Source organism: Cimex lectularius, unplaced genomic scaffold (genome assembly GCF_000648675.2).
Source record: "Cimex lectularius strain Harlan isolate CLEC.00 unplaced genomic scaffold, Clec_2.1 scaffold272, whole genome shotgun sequence".
Taxonomy (NCBI): Eukaryota; Metazoa; Arthropoda; class Insecta; order Hemiptera; family Cimicidae; genus Cimex; species Cimex lectularius.
In genome coordinates, this window is record NW_019392910.1 from 475,239 (window position 1) to 494,338 (window position 19,100).

The 19,100-nt window shown below is 36.0% G+C and overlaps 1 protein-coding gene across 4 annotated transcripts in view; it reads left to right on the top strand.

Annotated features, from left to right (window-relative positions):
• LOC106669148 (serine proteinase stubble) overlaps nt 1-19,100 on the top strand; it is a 302,112-nt gene that overhangs the window by 253,157 nt on the left and 29,855 nt on the right. For all 4 annotated transcript variants that reach the window (XM_024229269.1, XM_024229270.1, XM_014398448.2 and 1 more), the window contains 4 exons: nt 4,184-4,358; nt 4,423-4,775; nt 8,647-8,732; nt 18,741-18,847. In XM_024229269.1, the coding sequence (XP_024085037.1) occupies nt 4,184-4,358; nt 4,423-4,775; nt 8,647-8,732; nt 18,741-18,847 (721 nt within the window). The remainder of the gene's footprint in view (nt 1-4,183; nt 4,359-4,422; nt 4,776-8,646; nt 8,733-18,740; nt 18,848-19,100) is intronic.

Sequence of the window (19,100 nt, forward strand, 5' to 3'; positions counted from 1 at the left end):
TGTTGATTTCGTTCTTTATTTTTCTCACTTATTTTGGCATAACATTTAAGCCATATTTTGTTAATGGTTCAAAAAAGATAAAACTTTCTAATGTTTGTAACTACTTTGAATTTGGACAAAACTACAGATAAAATAAATTTTCAAGTGGAACAGAGGATATCGGGGAGAAAAAAATTGCCCTTGGCGAATCTAGCCTAAATATTATAAAAATATTTTGACAGCATTTTAGAGGTGCTTATATCAAATCCAATTTTTCCATTAATGTTTTTGGGCCTTCTGGTTTTGGGTTTTTGTCAATTTGTTATCTAACCTTATTTAATACAATCTTACAGGCTATTTTCTCATCCTACGTAAACAAATGCAACGCCTGATATATAACATCTTTAAATTGCAAAACAAAAACAGAATCATATTAAAATAAAGTATTTACTTAAGGAAAAGGTATCTTATTCTAGTTCTATTTTAAAGAAAGATTGGACACGAGTCAAATAATCTTCAAAGTACTATCCCCAAAAAACAGTTCCACAGAAATCATGCGTTTATAATTACTAATTAATTAATTAGTTAGTTTAAAATGTTTACCTCCGATCTTCACGAAATCGAATTACTTATTATCATATAAATTAACCGTCTGTTTAGACATTGCGGTTTCGAATGGAAGCAGTCGAGGACAGGATTTGCGGTCGGGTGTGGGAAGGATCTCGACATTCTCGAGAGACGTCCCGGATCCGACGATAAATAGATACGAGTTATACGACGATCACTTTCATCGAGTATGAACAATTTTAATTAGAGAGGATTTTACAATTTTGAGCCGAGGGCTTTTGACTGACTTTTGACATTTGTGTCTCAGATAGACTGGCAATAAACCTCTACTTCGATTCCTAGTCCTAAGAAAACCATGACTGGTGCTGGGTACTTACAAATTATACAATTTATACTTATAAAACAGTAGTAATAAGTTTGGAGGACTGTTAATTGGTTTGTAAATATGCTATATAAATCCTGAAATATTTTAGGATTTACTGTTTGTACCAAACAACTGTTTGGTTTATTACCCCTCTTACTAATAAAAATTAAAAAACTATCAACAAAGTGGTCAAAAAAAGATAAAATTCCATTTCATCAAACTATTTCTATCAAATTATTTAACAGTTAATCTGCTTCTTTTGTCATTCACATATTTTTAACAATTTAAATAAATATATAATCTATCGTTATTAATAACCAAAAACAATCACAAAAGTTATTCAAACATCTTAGAAGCTTAGGATAGTATGAACAATCTGTATTTCTTAATTTGTTGAGTCGTGAGGAGTGTGAAGTTTAGAAGTCAAGAATGGGCTAGTTTAGAAAAACACATTTTAATTTTTTTGCCGACGTTTCGACCTTTATTCGGGTCATCTTCAGGGCGTGGGTAAATTACAAAACATATGCTTATTTGGATAAAATTTAAGATGATTACGAAATAGTTGGTTCAAATTTTATATTTACAACTTAAATTGTATTCTTTTCAATCAACGTATGTTTTGTAATTTACCCACGCCCTGAAGGTGACTCGAATAAAGGGCGAAACGTCGGTAAAAAAATTAAAAAGATTTTTTTCTAAACCAGCTCATTCTTGACCTCTCCTCACGACTTCAACAAAGTATGGACAATCTCGCGGTCGTCCTGAGTAGTAGATTTTGTACATTTAAATTTATAAAACTGTTGAGTGAATGGAAAATATTGTCAATTTGAACAAACTACATTGATTGTGTATTGAGCTTCAACAGAATGGCAAAAAGATGGAAAATTCGAAAGCTTGTAAGTTGAGACGAGGTATTATATATATGTATGGTGTCTGAGTTGAGCGAGGTCACAATAGCTGAAGTGGTTAGAACTGGGGCGTATTGAGCGGAAGGTCGCTGGTTCGAAACCTGCTCGTTACACTAACATTTTCATCTCAACCAATACCTTAGATAAAAAGTATAATTAATTACTACAATAGAATATTTTCTCATTTGAATTTTTCTGTTGGCATCATGTGGGAAGCCAGCATTCATCGTTGCTCTTTCAGCGATCCTGATGTTATTTTCGTTTCGGCTACCTTTCATCTACATGCATCGGCTGATAGGTTTGGATATGAGGATACTTTCTTGAGAAGAGTAGACTATGTGTTAGTGATAAGCCTATGCACGAATGTTTTTCGCATAGTGTGCATTTTACAAGATGGAAATTTAGATGTAGTAAGCAGTGTTGAAAAGGGTTCTGAGGACTTTGGTTGGAAGCATTGTATTCTTTTGACGTTTGGAGGTCTGCTCCTTAATTCAAATTCTTATGACCAGTTTCATTAGAGCCTTATAGAATGTTAGCTTTTTTTTTGATATCTGTGATTTTTTCTAGTAATCAGAGGCGTTCGTTTATTTCTGTCTCTTTGTTCGTCTATGTCGATTCTAGAATAGACGTGAGTTGAAATAGAACCAAAGGTTGCGTATGCAGTCAATTTTAGGGATAGGCGTATTACTAAGTATTATTTCATAACTTTCTGAGGGGTGAGTGCTCAATCTACGATCTAAAGGATCTATGAAGGTCAGCAGATATTGATGTCCTTTTCTGGTCGTGCTCAATGGGCTCACAATGTTTAGCGCGACCTGTTCGAATGGCCGGGTGAGTATCGAGCGGAACTCATAAACCAGTTGGCGACTTTTTTTTTTGTTTTTTTTTGCACACGATAAAAACCCCTTCACCGCTTCTTCGATGCCACGCCTTCAGGTTGGCCAATAATTAGAGGCTACCTTAGCTTCAGTTCGTTCGATTCCTGGGTGCCACACCCAGGGTGTAGTGTGATATTCAATCAGGATATCTCTCACCCGGCTGGTCGGCACCAATAGTCGCCAATGTTCCCCATGTCTGTCGTTCTTCTTAACTCGGTACCAGAATACTCGTTTGTCCTTCTTTCTCTCTCATTATTACTGAATAATTAGCTTCTGCTTTGTTTAATTGGCGACTGGCAAATGCGATTGGACGTTCTCGGCCGTTCTGTCGTTGAGACTCAAGAGCGCCCAACGCCGTGCCAGACGCGTCCGTGGCCATTATGAATGGCTCAGTGAAGTCGGAATACGCCAGTATGGTATCGGACGTAAGAGCGAACATTGCATAACGTTTCAAAAGCCACTTGCTGGTCCGGTCCCCATTCGAACGACGGTTCTTTTTTCAAGAGGGCCGTCAACGGTCTGACCACCGCCACGAAGTTCTGGATGAAGCGTCGATAATAACCTACTAAGCCTAGGAAGGCCAGTATTTCTTTTGCTGACTTCGGCGTCTTATAATCCCGAATGGCAGTAACCTTCTCGGGGTCGGTGGAGACCCCATGTTAGCCCACGATATGTCCAATTTTCTTCGTGGTGGAGAATCTGGTCTTGGGTTGTTCTTCCTCGGCAACTCGGCTCTGATGATAGCATGAGTGCATTTGCTTTCGTTTATCTCAAACTAAGTTCACTCCATTCCGACATTCCCAATACGATACAATACAAAATTCCGCTGGAGGTCTTCCAAAGCAGTTGCGGGATCACTGCTGAGTTTCACGTAAAGTAAGCAAGATTGTTGGACGGTGAAGAAAGGATATCGGAGATGAGGTACAAGATTGGTCCGAGCACACTGCCTGTAGAAGGTAATATTTGTAGTAGTTTGATCCTTGACGAACATAGAAGAATTGTAGGATGATTGACCTATCTGGTAGGCAAGATTAGCTACACGGTATTTGGAAGGACGATTTTTACTTTTTATAAGAACATTCATGCCACAGACATGCATGTTGTTTATGCACAACGAACGTGATCTCATGTGGTCCACAACACAAAGCATCTGCTAGGTTTTAGAGTACTGGAGGAGAAGAGGAGAATAACCGAACTGGTGATCTGGCCCAAGCTTTTTTCTCCATCTTTTAGTTTTAGGAAGAAGTTTAATGAATAGATTTGCCGGGTTTACCCAAAATACAAGCACGGATTTTGCCATTTTCGGTTTTGGAATTTCTAAAACAATAGTTTGCCAACAATAATCAGGACAGTGAAGGGCATGAATGAATTTATGGCCAGGAATAGATTTCTCAATTTTTTTCATGATGGGTTTACAAATTGAAGAGAAGAGGTTGTTTTGTTTCCATTTTTTGGTATGGTCATTTTGACAAGTGATTATATTTCAGGAGAACTGTCCAGGATCCCATGGAACACTAATAGCCCCTCGGTTCTCTACACTCCTCCTAAATGGCCTCAAGGAAGTCAGATAAAACCTCCAAACCTTTCTCGGCCGAGCGATCACCCATCGACCAGACCTCCGTTTATAACCAGGCCAAAACCTTCTAGTCATTACTACGATAAGTAAGTAAAATAATAATTGATCCTTAAAAAAGTAAATCTTTTACTTTATTTTATTTTTTTGTAGGTGGTCCAAGTCTACGACGACGACTACCAACTCACCGAACGACGTGGAGGTGAACCAGGTCGACTCAACCTGGGCTTCGAACGGCATCAGGCCCCAATCAACTCCGACCTTCATCACTGGGGGAAAACCGCACAATTGGCCGACTGGGAGGCCGACGAAGCTGAGGCCGGCTCCGCCTTTGTCTACGGTGAGAACGACGACGACGACGACACGTATGACGACGACGACAAGCACAACGCAGAGAACAACAGCAAGCACCACAAGGCAGACGACGCCAAGAACCACTACCACACCATCGCTCATCACATCTCCTCCCCAAACTGGCCATGGAAACAATGCCGCTGCGAAAGGAGGTAAAATTTACACAACTTTATTATTTTTCAAATTTTCATATTTTCAAAATTTGAAACTACCGAAACAAGGACTTGAAGAAAATCAACAAACAAAACAATGAAAAAATATTCTAAATATTTAAAACTCATAATGGCTAAAACACTGTTAAAATACAATTATTTAAATGATATGAGCACGCTTTTTATGCATTAAATATGCAAAAATCTTATATTATTTACACTAGTTGTATTTTAAATCACCAATCAGTCACATTTGCCGACGTTGTAACTTTTTAATTACTGAGATATAAAAGTTTGTGTTTAGTTTACTGTGAAAGTTTTCAGAACATGGAAACCAACAAACAGTTTCGTTTAATTTACTCTTTAATTAAGTAAACACACTTCGGTAATAAGATTGGAATAAACGTTGAATTTATTTCAAAGTTTGATTAAATTATGCCACGATAACGTTGGTTTAATGATTTAAACTAATATATTACGCGATCCCAAAGTGGAGTTAAACTTTTTTTTCGCGTAGAAAGAAAGGATTTCGAATAATCCCTAAAACAAAATTATCATGTTTGAACGATTTGAACGATTACCTTGCGTAAAAATAATAAATAATAATCCCTTATCGGTATGAACAACGGATTATAAATGAATTATTTATACAGAAGTTAAATATATTTTTCCGGCTAAACTTAGTTTTAAAAGTGAATAATCATTTTGATAAATTCATACAGTAGAGGTCCGCTAATCCTATCACCGCTGATCGAAATGACTCAAAATGACTGATCGAAATCAGAACAAATTTCGTAAATTTTTTTGTGTAAAAATTACGAGTTTTTAAACATGACTGCTGATTATTGGCCGCAGTTTCATCCGAAAATTGTAATGTTCTGCGTAGGGTTCCAATAATTTAGTCCTTTCCAAACGTGCTGGTCGTTTTGTTTTTGAAACTCATTTTGACTCATCGCCATGTCAACTGGTCTGTTTTAACCAAAATCTAATAAAGCTGAAGGTGATAAGAAGCCGAAATTTATTCGACAAGCCAAAACTAGGAGGACGGTCAGACGAAAACCGTCTAGACTTAACAACGTTTTTCACATTTCTACAGCTTTTTCAATACATCCAGTACATTTTTTAGCAGAAGAAGTGTGACTATCTCCTGCTCCTTGCTTCTTTCTGCATTAGTCGGCTTATCTGAACAGCACTAATCTGAACATTTTCGTTCGGCCGAGAGTACATTTTTTTTTAAATGTAGTAATAATATTTAGTATTTTGGCTTTACCCGCTCCAAACTCGAACGCTGATTTTTCGCTACAGTTTCGTTTAAAAAAAGAGAAGGTCTACGTAGTGACGAACCTAAGCTTTGTCTTTTCCGAACTCTTTAGTCTGTCTATCATCATTGTTTTGGTCTGTCCGACGATTTTCGACTTGTGGCTATCAGTGTTCCAAAATTTACTATAAACTGAAGATGACAAGAATTTGTCTAATCCGAACAATCCTAATCAGTTTGAACCCGGACTCTACTGTATTTCATCCGATTCACCATATTCCGCTGAGCACGGCGCTGAAGGTTTACAGTCCCGCACAACACCTAAGTATTCCCGGATTAGATGTTACACGGCGTTCATCTTTAACTTTTACCCCGCCAACTCCCTCGGCGTTCGTTCATCTTTAAAATAAATTTAACAATAGATACTTTTGTAAGAAAGTGAACATTTGAGAAATAGGGAGGTGTCTTTGGGAGATGGTCATCCCGGTTTGGCATTTAATCATTCAGTCTGTAAAACTGAACCGAATCCGGAAAATGCATTTTTTTTTCTTCAGAATCTTTCTTCCGCGCTCTGGTAATAGTTCTACTGTAAGATTTTTTTGTATAAAGTAAAACATTTTCTCGGTTATTGGTATTGATGTTTACTTTGTTTAAGAAAGGTTTTCTTAGTTATCATAAACATTTATTTGTTACTGCTTTCCAAATGCATAAGATATGCTCTGTTCTCTCTCTCTTTCTCTCTCTCTCTCTCTCTTTCTCTTTCTCCCTCCCTCCCTCCCTCTCTCTCTCTCTCATTGTTCAAACAATGAATTTCTTATTCTTACTTTCTTTCTTCCTCTAAGTACCTATGTAATTATATTTTTGCAAATTTACATACACAATTTACAAATTTACATCTTCCACAATATCTGTTTCATCAAATTCTCACCATTTTTTTTTCTTCTCCCTTTTCCCACGATTTTTCTATTATTATTTCCATGTCTGTTGTAAAGGCTGTGTTCTCCAAGGAAGCCTCCTAAGTCCAATCCTGTATCTGCTTTATACCAGCTACTTGTCACCAGCAGAGCACAACAAGGAAGGAAAAGTTAGCAACACCCAGAAAATTCTCTCTCTCTCTCTCTCTCTCTCTCTATTTATTTTTCTGGCTCTATTTATCTATCTCCTTCCCCTTTTCCCTTTCCTCACTCAATTTCTCTCTCTCTCTCTCTAAATCTCTCTATCTTTCTTTCTATCACTCTATCTATCTCCTTCCCCTTTTTTGACCTTTATCTGTCTTTTTCTCTCTCCCCCTTTTACAAATTTTATTTCAATCTTTCCCCTTTCCCCTTTCACACTCACTTTCTCTCTCTCGCTCTCTCTCCCCCTCCCACCCTCTCTCTCCCTCTCCCTCCCTTTCTCTCTCTCTCTCCCTCTCACTCTCTCTCTCTCTCCCTCTCTCTCTGTCTCTCTCTCTCTCTCTCTCTCTCTCTCTCTCTTGTATGACAATCTTTAAAAGCATGAAAGCTTTTGGTATGACCGTGTTGATTGTGGTGAAACGTTCAGAATTATATAGAAACTCTCTTATAATTTTAGGAATATTTATTACTTCTATCAATTTTCAATAATTACTTTACTCTCTCACTTAACCTCACAAATTCGCACGCAGAGGGAATGAAATATCCAGGGTTATGGTATCTTTATGACGGTAGGAACTTTTAGATGTTCACCTCATAAATTCTGCTGCTTAACAACCGGGGGATTTATGAAAATGGTCGCTTTCGACGAAAATTCAACTGCACGTCCATTACTATGGAGTATCCAAATTCATAAAACATTACTGCTATACTGTTTACTTTAAATAATATTCGCTGTAAAAATACTTATGCCATACTTAATATTTTTGTCATTGACCAACGTTGAACGTACAACACTAACACAAACACAATTAAGACAATAGTAAGGATGTAAGTAAAGTAATTCCTGTCACATAGGAACGTTTCATGTCCAACTACGCGTTTTTGTGGCGGACGATTGATCAAACTATTTTAACAGCTTTCATACTGTAATTATCAAATTAAAAGCCACGGGATATGCCGGATTCGAACCTCGAACCGCTAAGGTGGTACATACAATAGAAGTAGGACGCCCTAAGAACATGGCCCAGTGTCACTACACTTAAGACAATATTTTCATATTTAAAAAAGAAAAAAAAAATGAAACGGGATAAAAAAAAAATTTGACAGAATTGACGTCAGTACCTTCGTGTCAATGTCGAGAAATTTATCTCTTTTATACGGGCATTAACACTTTAAAGGGTTTATTATAATAACGACACATATGGCTTCTTGTAAATCGAAATTAATAGTTGAACTTACAGAGAATGAGATTACCGCATCCAGTTTTTGAGATAATTTAAAACAATGATATAAACTGTCTAAAATCATCGATAAAATTAACCTCTTAATGATTATTTATTGGACTTGCTCTCATAATATTTGTTTTAAACAGAGATTCAGCGACTGTTTTGCCTCATTTTTAAAATACTATAGAAATGAAAAGTCAAACTGTTGAAATTATGTATATATCGGTTTCTTTCATTCTGATCTGATTTTAATGAATAACATGATTTTTCAGAGTGTGGCGTAGCCCAATTGAACAGGCGGCAGGAGACGAGGATAGTTGGCGGAAAGAACGCCCTTTTTGGACTTTGGCCATGGCAGGTGAGTGAAAGAAGAAAATCCTCGACTTTTTTTTACAGCGGTTAGACTTTTCAAAGGCCTTCCGTCGCACTTTTTCCTCCATCAATTCTATGGAAAACCCTTTTATACATACAATAAGATAAATGATGATGGAAACCCGGAAAAAAACAAGTGATCATTAATTAAAGGCTTAAATATCATTGTGTCCACGGAACTGAATTGAATATTATTTTTGCGCCTGCTCCGCCTTATTTTTTGCCCGTGTTTTCCCTTTTCCTCGGCCTTGCTAATCTCTTGGCGTGACAATGGGAACAGTATCTTAATGACGTCCGTGTTAGAATTTTCTTTTGCGACATATTTTTTTCACTATGTCGAGAGAATTCGATGTTTTCTTCTCTGGCTTCATTATATCGTCTTAATAAAATATTGTCCTTCTTTTCATGTCTTTTATTCTGCCCGCAGGCTTCACTTAAACACAGAAAAACCTTTCTTTAAAGCTTATATAATTATAAAAATCTTTTTTGTTTATTTTGAGAAATAGCACCATAGAAAGTCTTTTATTCTCAAGAATATTCGCTATAAATTAAATAGGCTAGTTTTTAAGTATATAAAGTATATAAAAGTATATTTTAAGAACACATTTACCTAAATGTTTTCAAAAATTACCTATAAAGGTCAAGGATTTCTTTCGTTCAGTCTTTCTGTTACTTCAAAACTTCCTAAATGACTGATTTTTCCGTGCCATTGAAGTCAATTCTCCCTTCACGTCATTGTATCCATGCTGGCGACCCTCAGGGTAACGGTTCTATTCCTACTTTTTTTGGTAGGGTTTAATAGGGATTCCAATCTTTTCTTCATTGCGACCTGTATAGGACTATTGTGGAGCCCCCATATGACTAAGACCATGGAAAGTTCGCATTTTCCTGGATGCTTAACACATACCGTATGCTTAGTGGCCTCACATTCACAAAGAATGTGCCTATGTGTCTTGTTTTATGTTGACAGCAAAGCTTTCTGTTTCTGCTTTGTCCATCTTGCCCATGGTTATGAAGAGGAGAGCGAGGTCTATAATATTTGATCCATAATCCTGATTGTCTGAGTGAGAAAGAAAGTTTTCCTTCGCCTTCCTTTTCAAGAGATTTATAGTGTTTAACTTCCTTTATCCGTGGTGCTTGATTTTTAGTTTTGCTTTCACAAAGCAATTTTACAGCTCCAATTTAGCACACCCTATTTTTCATCTAGCTAAAATTCCAGCCCCATGGGAGGAAGGCCGGCTAGGGAGTAAGCCAGTTCGTTTCTTTCTGTAGCTTCAAGTCCGAGAACCATTTCAAGGTTGTTTTGTTCTGTGTACCTATGTCCATTAGGCAAGTTATGACATCCCGGACTAGTTCGAAGTTAAAAACATAAAATTGACTTCCTTTATAGTTGCCAGACTCTCCAAAAATAAAAGCTCTTCGTACGTTTCATTTCCTTTTTTTTAAATCTTGGTATGAGAATTGTCTTACGGAAGTGGCTATGCAATGTACAGGTTTATGAACAATCACAAAATTTATGTGCCGATGTTTCAGGTTTCACTAGGCAGAATTGGCATGAGTTTTCTGTTATGCTCATCATCGTTAATCGCCAAGTTATGGCACCATTACATTCTCTTTTTCTTACTTTCATGTAAACCTTGTTTTGTTTTCTCTGTTGATTAATAATAACTTAAAATTCAGTTCACATTAGTTAATTAAATCCTGCTAATAATCAGAACCGAATCAAATCCTCAACAAGTCCAAGTAACCCCTACACCTCCTAATAACTGATCCATCTTTGCTCCATTAGTACATCCGTTTTCTGAAACTTGAGGTTGACATATATCATTTATGGACAAGGATGTCCTCATGGAGCTGTCAAAGTTGAATTTTCTTACCCATTGGACGAACGTTAATTCCTCATATTTAGTTTTATTTCTACGTATCTTAGGCCTCTGTTGGCACACACGAAAGCCACCTTTTTTACAATAAGGTGTACGACTGATGTGGTTTCCACGCACATGGCTTAATCGACAGAAATTTTTGAAACAATATAAACTCCTCTCTCTACTAATTTTTGAGTTTGTGTAAGAAAAATTGAATGTATCTGCCCTGTTAAAATTTGGTGTTTCGATAATTTGAAATTAGCAAAATTTTACGAATTATGTAATTTCATATTTGACTAATCTCATTAACTTTAGTGCTATGGTGCTTGCGAATTGTTGTTAATAAGTTTTCAAAACTAGTCGTTAGATGTTAATATTAAATTAATTAACTGTACAAGGAATACAATTAATTAAGAGTTTTAGTTGAGATGAAAAAAAGTTAATGGCACGAGAGGGATTCGAACCCACGACCTTCGGCTAGATACGCCGCTGCTCTACCACCTGATCTGTCGTGACCTCGATCCAATCGGACATCAACTCCCCATCTCAACCCCACCTTATGAGTTTTCCCTCCTTTTGCCATTTTTCAAATGTCGTGTAATCGGTTTGGATTCTCGACGACAATTGAAATGGCGACGGAGAGCTCTAGTGAAGTGTACTTCATTTTTAAATCATTAATTCATTATTTTCGTGATCCGCTTGACCAATTAATACAAGACAATTAATTAAGGTTTTTAGTTGAGATGAAAAAAACTATATATAACTATATAACTATCTGATATCTGACTTAGTTCTTTACGCCTGATTTAGTTTTCTATTACATTTTAGTAGTGTCAGGATTGACTCATTGACTCACTAATCTTCTGACATTCTCCCTTATCACTGACGCCTGACCTACACGGATTGTTCAAGAGAACAAAAAATAAACAGCGGTAGAGTAAGCTAGACATACGTGTAGAAAAGGTCATCCGTTGGTTAAGATATTTATCAGCTCTCTAGATTTTTATGGCTGCTCATTATTAAATCCATTATATTTAGTGACCTATTGACCAAATTACTTCTTTCAATTACTTGATCTTTTTAAGTTTTCCTCTTTTTGTAATTTTTTTTAAATTCGAAAGAATGTAGGTTGAGATAGGGAGTTGGTGTTCGAGTGGACCGAAATCACGATTGCTCAAGTCGTAGAGCAGCGGCCTATTTAGCGGAGGAAGGTAGTGGGTTCGAATCCCGCTCATGGCACTAACTTTTTCAACTGAACCAAAACCTTACATCAAAAGATTAAGTACAATAGTTACACATTATCTTAGCTTCCTTTCGAAGGAATTAATTATATTAAAAATTGTATCCAAAAATAAAATAATAATTTTAATAAATTCACTAATTTCGTGGTCCGCTTGACCAATTAATATATTACAATTAATTAAGGTTTTTAGTCGAGATAAAAAAGTCAATGGCACGAGCGGGATTCGAATCTCGAATTTATCTCGACTAAAAACCTTAATTAATGTAATATATTAATTGGTCAAGCGGACCACGAAATTAGTGAATTCAATGAATTAAATGAGGTATACTTCACTAAAGCTCTCCGTGGCCATTTCATTTGTCGCCGAGAATCCAATCCGAATACACGACGTTTGAAAAATGGCAAAAGGAGGGAAAACTCATAAGGTGGGGTTGAGATGGGGAGTTGATGTCCGAGTGGATCGAGGTCACGACAGCTCAGGTGGTAGAGCAACGGCGTATCTAGCCGAAGGTCGTCGGTTCGAATCCCTCTCGTGCCATTAACTTTTTTTCATCTCAACTAAAAACCTTAATTAATTGTCTTGTATTAATTGGTCAAGCGGACCACGAAAATAGTGAATTAATGTACAAGCAATATTGTTCCGTTAAAATTGCATCTGAAACAGCAGAGCTTCGAATGGAAAAATAAAAAATTTATCCAATCGGCAATTTGTATTGCATAATTGTTTGAATCAGGGCACCACAAGATTTAGGATATCCCCAACTCTAATGTATTTTTAACGGTTTTCCACGAATGACCCCCTCATACTGATGGTAGGGGACCAAGTTGAGTTGGTCTTCAAAAAAACCAATGCCTGAAACGTATTAATATAATTTGCTAATTATATTAATATTAATATAATATTGATTCAAGAATTTGCTAATAACGAGAGCAGGATTGAGTTTGTAAAATGAGTTATAATGTTAGTACAAATTGTAATTAAAAATATATAAACATATACGAACAGATACGATAAATTCACATGAGAACAATTAGTATTGCATGCAATAAAACAGGTCAATTATTGTAATAAAATTAATAATGTAAAACTAAAAGAGGATATTAATATAACTAATAGATATACAATAAAAAGGAATAATCTGACCGAGTGGTAGTGTCCAAGAGGCTGCAGGCTGAATGGAAATGGAAAAGATGGAGCTGGGTGCTGGAATGAAGAGATGATCCACGAAGTTTGTAGATTCTTGACTCTCAGTTCCGCAGATAATAAATGGTTATGCGAAGTAACTCGTAAAGTGAGTTGGCACAGACGTACCATGCGGCTCCCAGCCTCGAAGAACCGATGGAAAGTAGACGCCAAAAATTGGGCAGAAGGAAAGGAACGCTTCTGCAGGCCCGCACGCTCGTTCTCAAAAATTCGCACTTGTCTCCCCACTCTCCGCGCCGATTTATCAAAAACTCTGTACGCAACTAAGCCTACGGCCGATCGCATCTCGCACCTGCTTATACACTATTTAAAACTACCTTAATTTTATTATACATAGATTATAAATCCACTCTAGTTTTTAGCAAATTGTTAAATGAAAAATAACCGTTTAAAAATAGACGAAAATTTAAATGATACCAGATTGACCACAACAATAATAGACAAACATAGAATAATTAAACAGGTCGTATACTTGAGACGGGATAGTGGGGACGGAATTCATGCAGGACCGCAAGAATTTTTAATTCCACGCCACACCCCGGGCGTCACTTGTCAGCCAAATGGATATTAAATTCATGCGTACTAGAATAAAAATAAAAACGTTTCTAAGGGAGGGTATTTTTTAATAAATATTCAAACCAATAAACATCCCTCCCGGGGGGAGGGTAGCGGCGAAGAATAAGAATGATCGGAATCTTTCGATCCTAACCGTCTGGATCATGGATATTTCTTTGTAATTTTTGCATGATAATGGAATTTTAATTATTTTTTAATTCAGCAAAGAAATGATTGATTATCGTTTAATGGTGTAACCGAAACATCATTTTGGAAATGTTTGACCCTCGTCGTTTTGAAATAAAACGACCTCCTTTTTCAAACCTATCTCAATTGTAATTATCTACCGACCCACCTTTTAACTTTTTACCGGTTTACAAATCTGATAAACAATATTTGCCTACCAATCTCTGGTAATTAGTTCACCACTCTATGTGTGTTTTTATACAGCTATCATCCAATTTATCTGCCCATAAATATTAATTAAACATCAGCATATTGTAAACTACCCAGTTATCTATTAACAAATTTACATGTTTGTTTATCATTTTTTATAACTTTTTAATTTTTCAACTATTTATATCATGAAAATTATATTTATTTAATTATACAGTATGTCAACTTACTAGTAAAACCTTGGTTTTCTCTAAAACTATTTAAGCTACTTACTAGTTTAAAACCTATGGATCATTAATTTGGTGGAACAAACCTCAACAAAAAATAGCTACCCAAACATTAGGCAGCACACAAAGACCACCAAACCTATGTATCACATGAGCAATGAGATCAACTCCTACAAATGCGTTAGAAACTCTGCTAAACCTACCTTCACTGGAAATATTTATACAAGGAGAGGCTAGGAAAAGCTCATATTGGCTCCAGAAACAATCAAATTGGTTAGGAACGGAATAATTTGGGCGTACAACCATATTTAACAAAATCAGACACCTATTCTTTGAAATGGGGATTGGTTGTATAGTCCCGAAACATTCTTTACAACATCCTACAAAGTCTCAACGGGCTATAAATGAGTGGAAGAACACAGGAGAGCTTCTGATGCAATGATATGGTATACAGATGGCTCCAAAACAAACGAACGAACCGGATCGGGCATTTTCTCTACAAGTCCAAAACATGAGCAATCAAATTCATTTGGAAAGTACACTTTGGTATTTCAACCAGAAATACATGCCATCAATGCTTGTGCCCTGGAAAATCTCAAAAGAGGTTACACTGGCAAAAAAAAATCCTCATAAGATCAGATAGCCAAGCAGCTATGTAAGCATTACCATGTAAAACATTTACATCAAAATTTGTCGGTGAATGCATCAAAAATCTCCAAAACCTTGGGAAACACAACAACCTGATGATATCTTGGATGCCAGGGCATAGAGCAATTTTGGGTAATGAGAAAACAGACAGACTGGCCAGAAGTGGATCCGCAAGACCATACATAGGACCCAAACCTATACTTGGGATAACAAAAACAAATATAGAATCCTCCATCGCGGAATGGATCCGAATAAAACAAAAGGAGAAATGGATAAATTCTAGCGGTGATAGACACCGTAAACTTATGATGAAATAAACCTCACCAAGACTACTTGACTCACGATCAAGATTGGACATTGAAAACATACTTTTAATTTATAAGGCAATGATAAGACCTTTCTGGGCGTACGGTGTTGAAGTGCTGGGCTTAACCCTGGATTCAAATTCCCATCGTTGCCAATCAATTCATTCTAAAATTCTCAACCAAATTATAAATGGTCCTTTTTACGTCTCAAATTACACTATTGATATACCTACATAGCCCTTTCGTACATGACCTCATCAAAACTAGCTATAAAAATATTTATTTAGAAATTGTGAGATGCGGTCTGGTGTGATGTAGGTTTCAGAAAAACATTTTCTTTATCGTGCCAACGTTTCGATCTTTATTGAGATCATCTTCAGGGCNAGATGATCTCAATAAAGATCGAAACGTTGGCACGATAAAGAAAATGTTTTTCTGAAACCTACATCACACCAGACCGCTTCTCACGATTTCTAAATAAATATCGATTAACAGTCACTAATAACTTCACATAGCTATAAAAATTTCACAATCACTTAACACACTCATCAATATATTAGCACGACAGTTATCACTTTCAACACTACCCGAAAATCCTCCAAGACGATTGAAGCGAAAGTGGCTTCGAGACCTTCTCATTGAGTGAAGATTGAAGAGGTTTCAGTGTAAACGAAAGTTGCCACTGGGCAACTTCTCCCACAAGAGACTCAAATGACAAATTCAATACATATGAATATACATACAATATATGTAGTTGTAAATATCAAATAAATGAAATAAAAAAAACCGATAACGCATTTTATTTAAACCAAAACAATTGATATGGCAATTAATTAAAGTGTCCGTGATATTTATGTTTGCCACCGCATTAACTACAATTTCTGATATCTGACTTAGTTCTTTACGCCTGATTTAGTTTTCTATTACATATTTTAGTAGTGTCAGGATTAACTCATTGACTCACTAATCTTCTGACATTCTCCCTTATCACTGACGCCTGACCTACACGGATTGTTCAAGAGAACAAAAAATAAACAGCGGTAGAGTAAGCTAGACATACGTGTAGAAAAGGTCATCCGTTGGTTAAGATATTTATCAGCTCTCTAGATTTTTATGGCTGCTCATTATTAAATCCATTATATTTAGTGACCTATTGACCAAATTACTTCTTTCAATTACTTGATCTTTTTAAGTTTTCCTCTTTTTGTAATTTTTTTTAAATTCGAAAGAATGTAGGTTGAGATAGGGAGTTGGTGTTCGAGTGGACCGAAATCACGATTGCTCAAGTCGTAGAGCAGCGGCCTATTTAGCGGAGGAAGGTAGTGGGTTCGAATCCCGCTCATGGCACTAACTTTTTCAACTGAACCAAAACCTTACATCAAAAGATTAAGTACAATAGTTACACATTATCTTAGCTTCCTTTCGAAGGAATTAATTATATTAAAAAATGTATGCAAAAATAAAATAATAATTTTAATAAATTCACTAATTTCGTGGTCCGCTTGACCAATTAATATATTACAATTAATTAAGGTTTTTAGTCGAGATAAAAAAGTCAATGGCACGAGCGGGATTCGAATCTCGAATTTATCTCGACTAAAAACCTTAATTAATGTAATATATTAATTGGTCAAGCGGACCACGAAATTAGTGAATTCAATGAATTAAATGAGGTATACTTCACTAAAGCTCTCCGTGGCCATTTCATTTGTCGCCGAGAATCCAATCCGAATACACGACGTTTGAAAAATGGCAAAAAGGAGGGAAAATTCAAAAAAGGTGCGGTTGAGATAGGAAGTTAGTGTCCGAGCGGATCGAGTTCACGATAGCTCAAGTGGTAGAGCAGCGGCGTATCAAGCCGAAGGTCGTGGGTTCGAATCCCGCTCGTGCCACTGACTTTTTTATCTCAACTTAAAACCTTAATTAATTGTAATATTTTAATAAATGTTAAATTTTATTAATAAATATTAAATGGTAAAAAAGTATTTAAATTATTATTTAACCTTGGTTTAAAATGGACCCTTGGTCACAGTAGTAAATATTGAATATTAGAATACTATGTTGAATACAAATGAATGAACATTATTTCTAACAAAATGATATAATTGTTTTCTTAAATTGATCGTGTAGAAATAATTCAATTATGGCACTTTGAAAGGCTTCACATTATTTTCGTGTATTCCTTCAAAGGTTGGTAGAAACCCCTTTCAGCTTTTTCCGTTTTTTCCTCCTCTCCGGCTTAACATTATTTTTTAATGGAATCCCATTTTTTTTCACCAAATCTCTTTTGTACATATTGTTCACGAAGGGATATTAAATTATTTACAATTATTTGCTCACTTCTGGGTTTTAAATCCGCACAGAGGTGATTTGAACAGCTTTACGAAAAGGCACTAAAAAGATTAGCGTTTCGTTAATATTTAACTCGGTTAAATATCATTGTGTTTTCATTGTTTGGATTTTAGAGAATCAGATATTTCCTAAAATATCTCATATATGTAACATTTCATAAAATAGATGTTAATTTGCCTAAATTATTAGTATAATAATATAATTTTAGTTTGAGTTTGCTGACGAATAAATATTCTTATAAGAATAATTATTCAGGCATTGTATATCAATTGAAATCCAAGTGATTCGAGGTCATTGAAATATTTAGAAATAATTTAAAACTTAGTGTTTCAACGATTTGAGTCGAAACGTGTTGAGCTATTTCTATCTTGGGTACTTTAAATTATGGCCGGCCTGTTCTTCTTCATCCTTTTCAAATGTACGTGTTTTATGAAAAGGTTTCTTTTTCTTTGAAATCCTGTACGGCAAAACTGACTACGGCAAGACTTTTATACAATTCAATTACGTTGAGTGTTCCACTAATTTTAAATGAACTGGCGCGTTCCAGATTTCCAGCTATTATAGCTCCCATAAAAAATAGGCCGATATTTTTCCATTATATTTTTTTTCAATTTTGATGGAGCATTTAATTGTTAATTATCCATTAGACATGGTTCTACTTGTGCTTTGTAGCACCTCAAAAACCAAAAGATTGCATTAGTATTGGACTATCACCGTTTTCCTCACGAAGAATGAAACTATCATAGTTTTTCATCCATGGTACTTATTTTATAATGCATTTTTGATTTTTTTTCGTTGTTATGACCATTACTTTTTTTTACGAGGGTTCGCAGCAGCAGAGGTCATATAAACCCTCAGGGTGCCGTTGTTTTTGGAAAAAAATAACATTTGTAAGGATATCGGGTTCGAATGCAGGGCCGCTGGATTCGAACCTGGGACCTTCACCTTAAAGTGATGAGCGCCGTGTCAACGCCTAAACCGTTGCGGCTACCGACGCCCTCGGCGGACTATTATTGTTTTCTCCCTTTCATTTTTAATTTATCAGGTGTCTGATAAATTATTACATTTAAAAAAAGTTATAATTTTTTAAGTTATTTTCATTAAAACATTTAAGGGATTTTTGAATTTTTTATAAAAATTATTAAAAAAGTGTACAAACGTATTGAGGAAATTGGTTTTTGATATTTCTGTTTTTCCAGGTGTCTGTACGAAGGACGTCGTTTTTCGGCTTTTCAAGTACCCACCGATGCGGAGGCGCGATCCTCAACGAAAACTGGATCGCGACAGCGGGCCACTGCGTCGACGAGTGAGTCATATACGTTATTATTCCTTTTCTGTATACCTTGTACCGGTATGGCTCCATTTGGTAAATCGGCCATAAAAGCCGGCTACCTTCATTTTGATCAATTTATCGCCTACCGAGGCCGGGTTCCCCACGTCGTCATCCGTTAACGTTTTATCGCGCATTCCTCGACATCCGATCCTACCAGTTATTAAGCTACTACTACAGATTTACGGCCTCATTTAGCTGTAAACGTAAGAAACACTTCTACCACGAA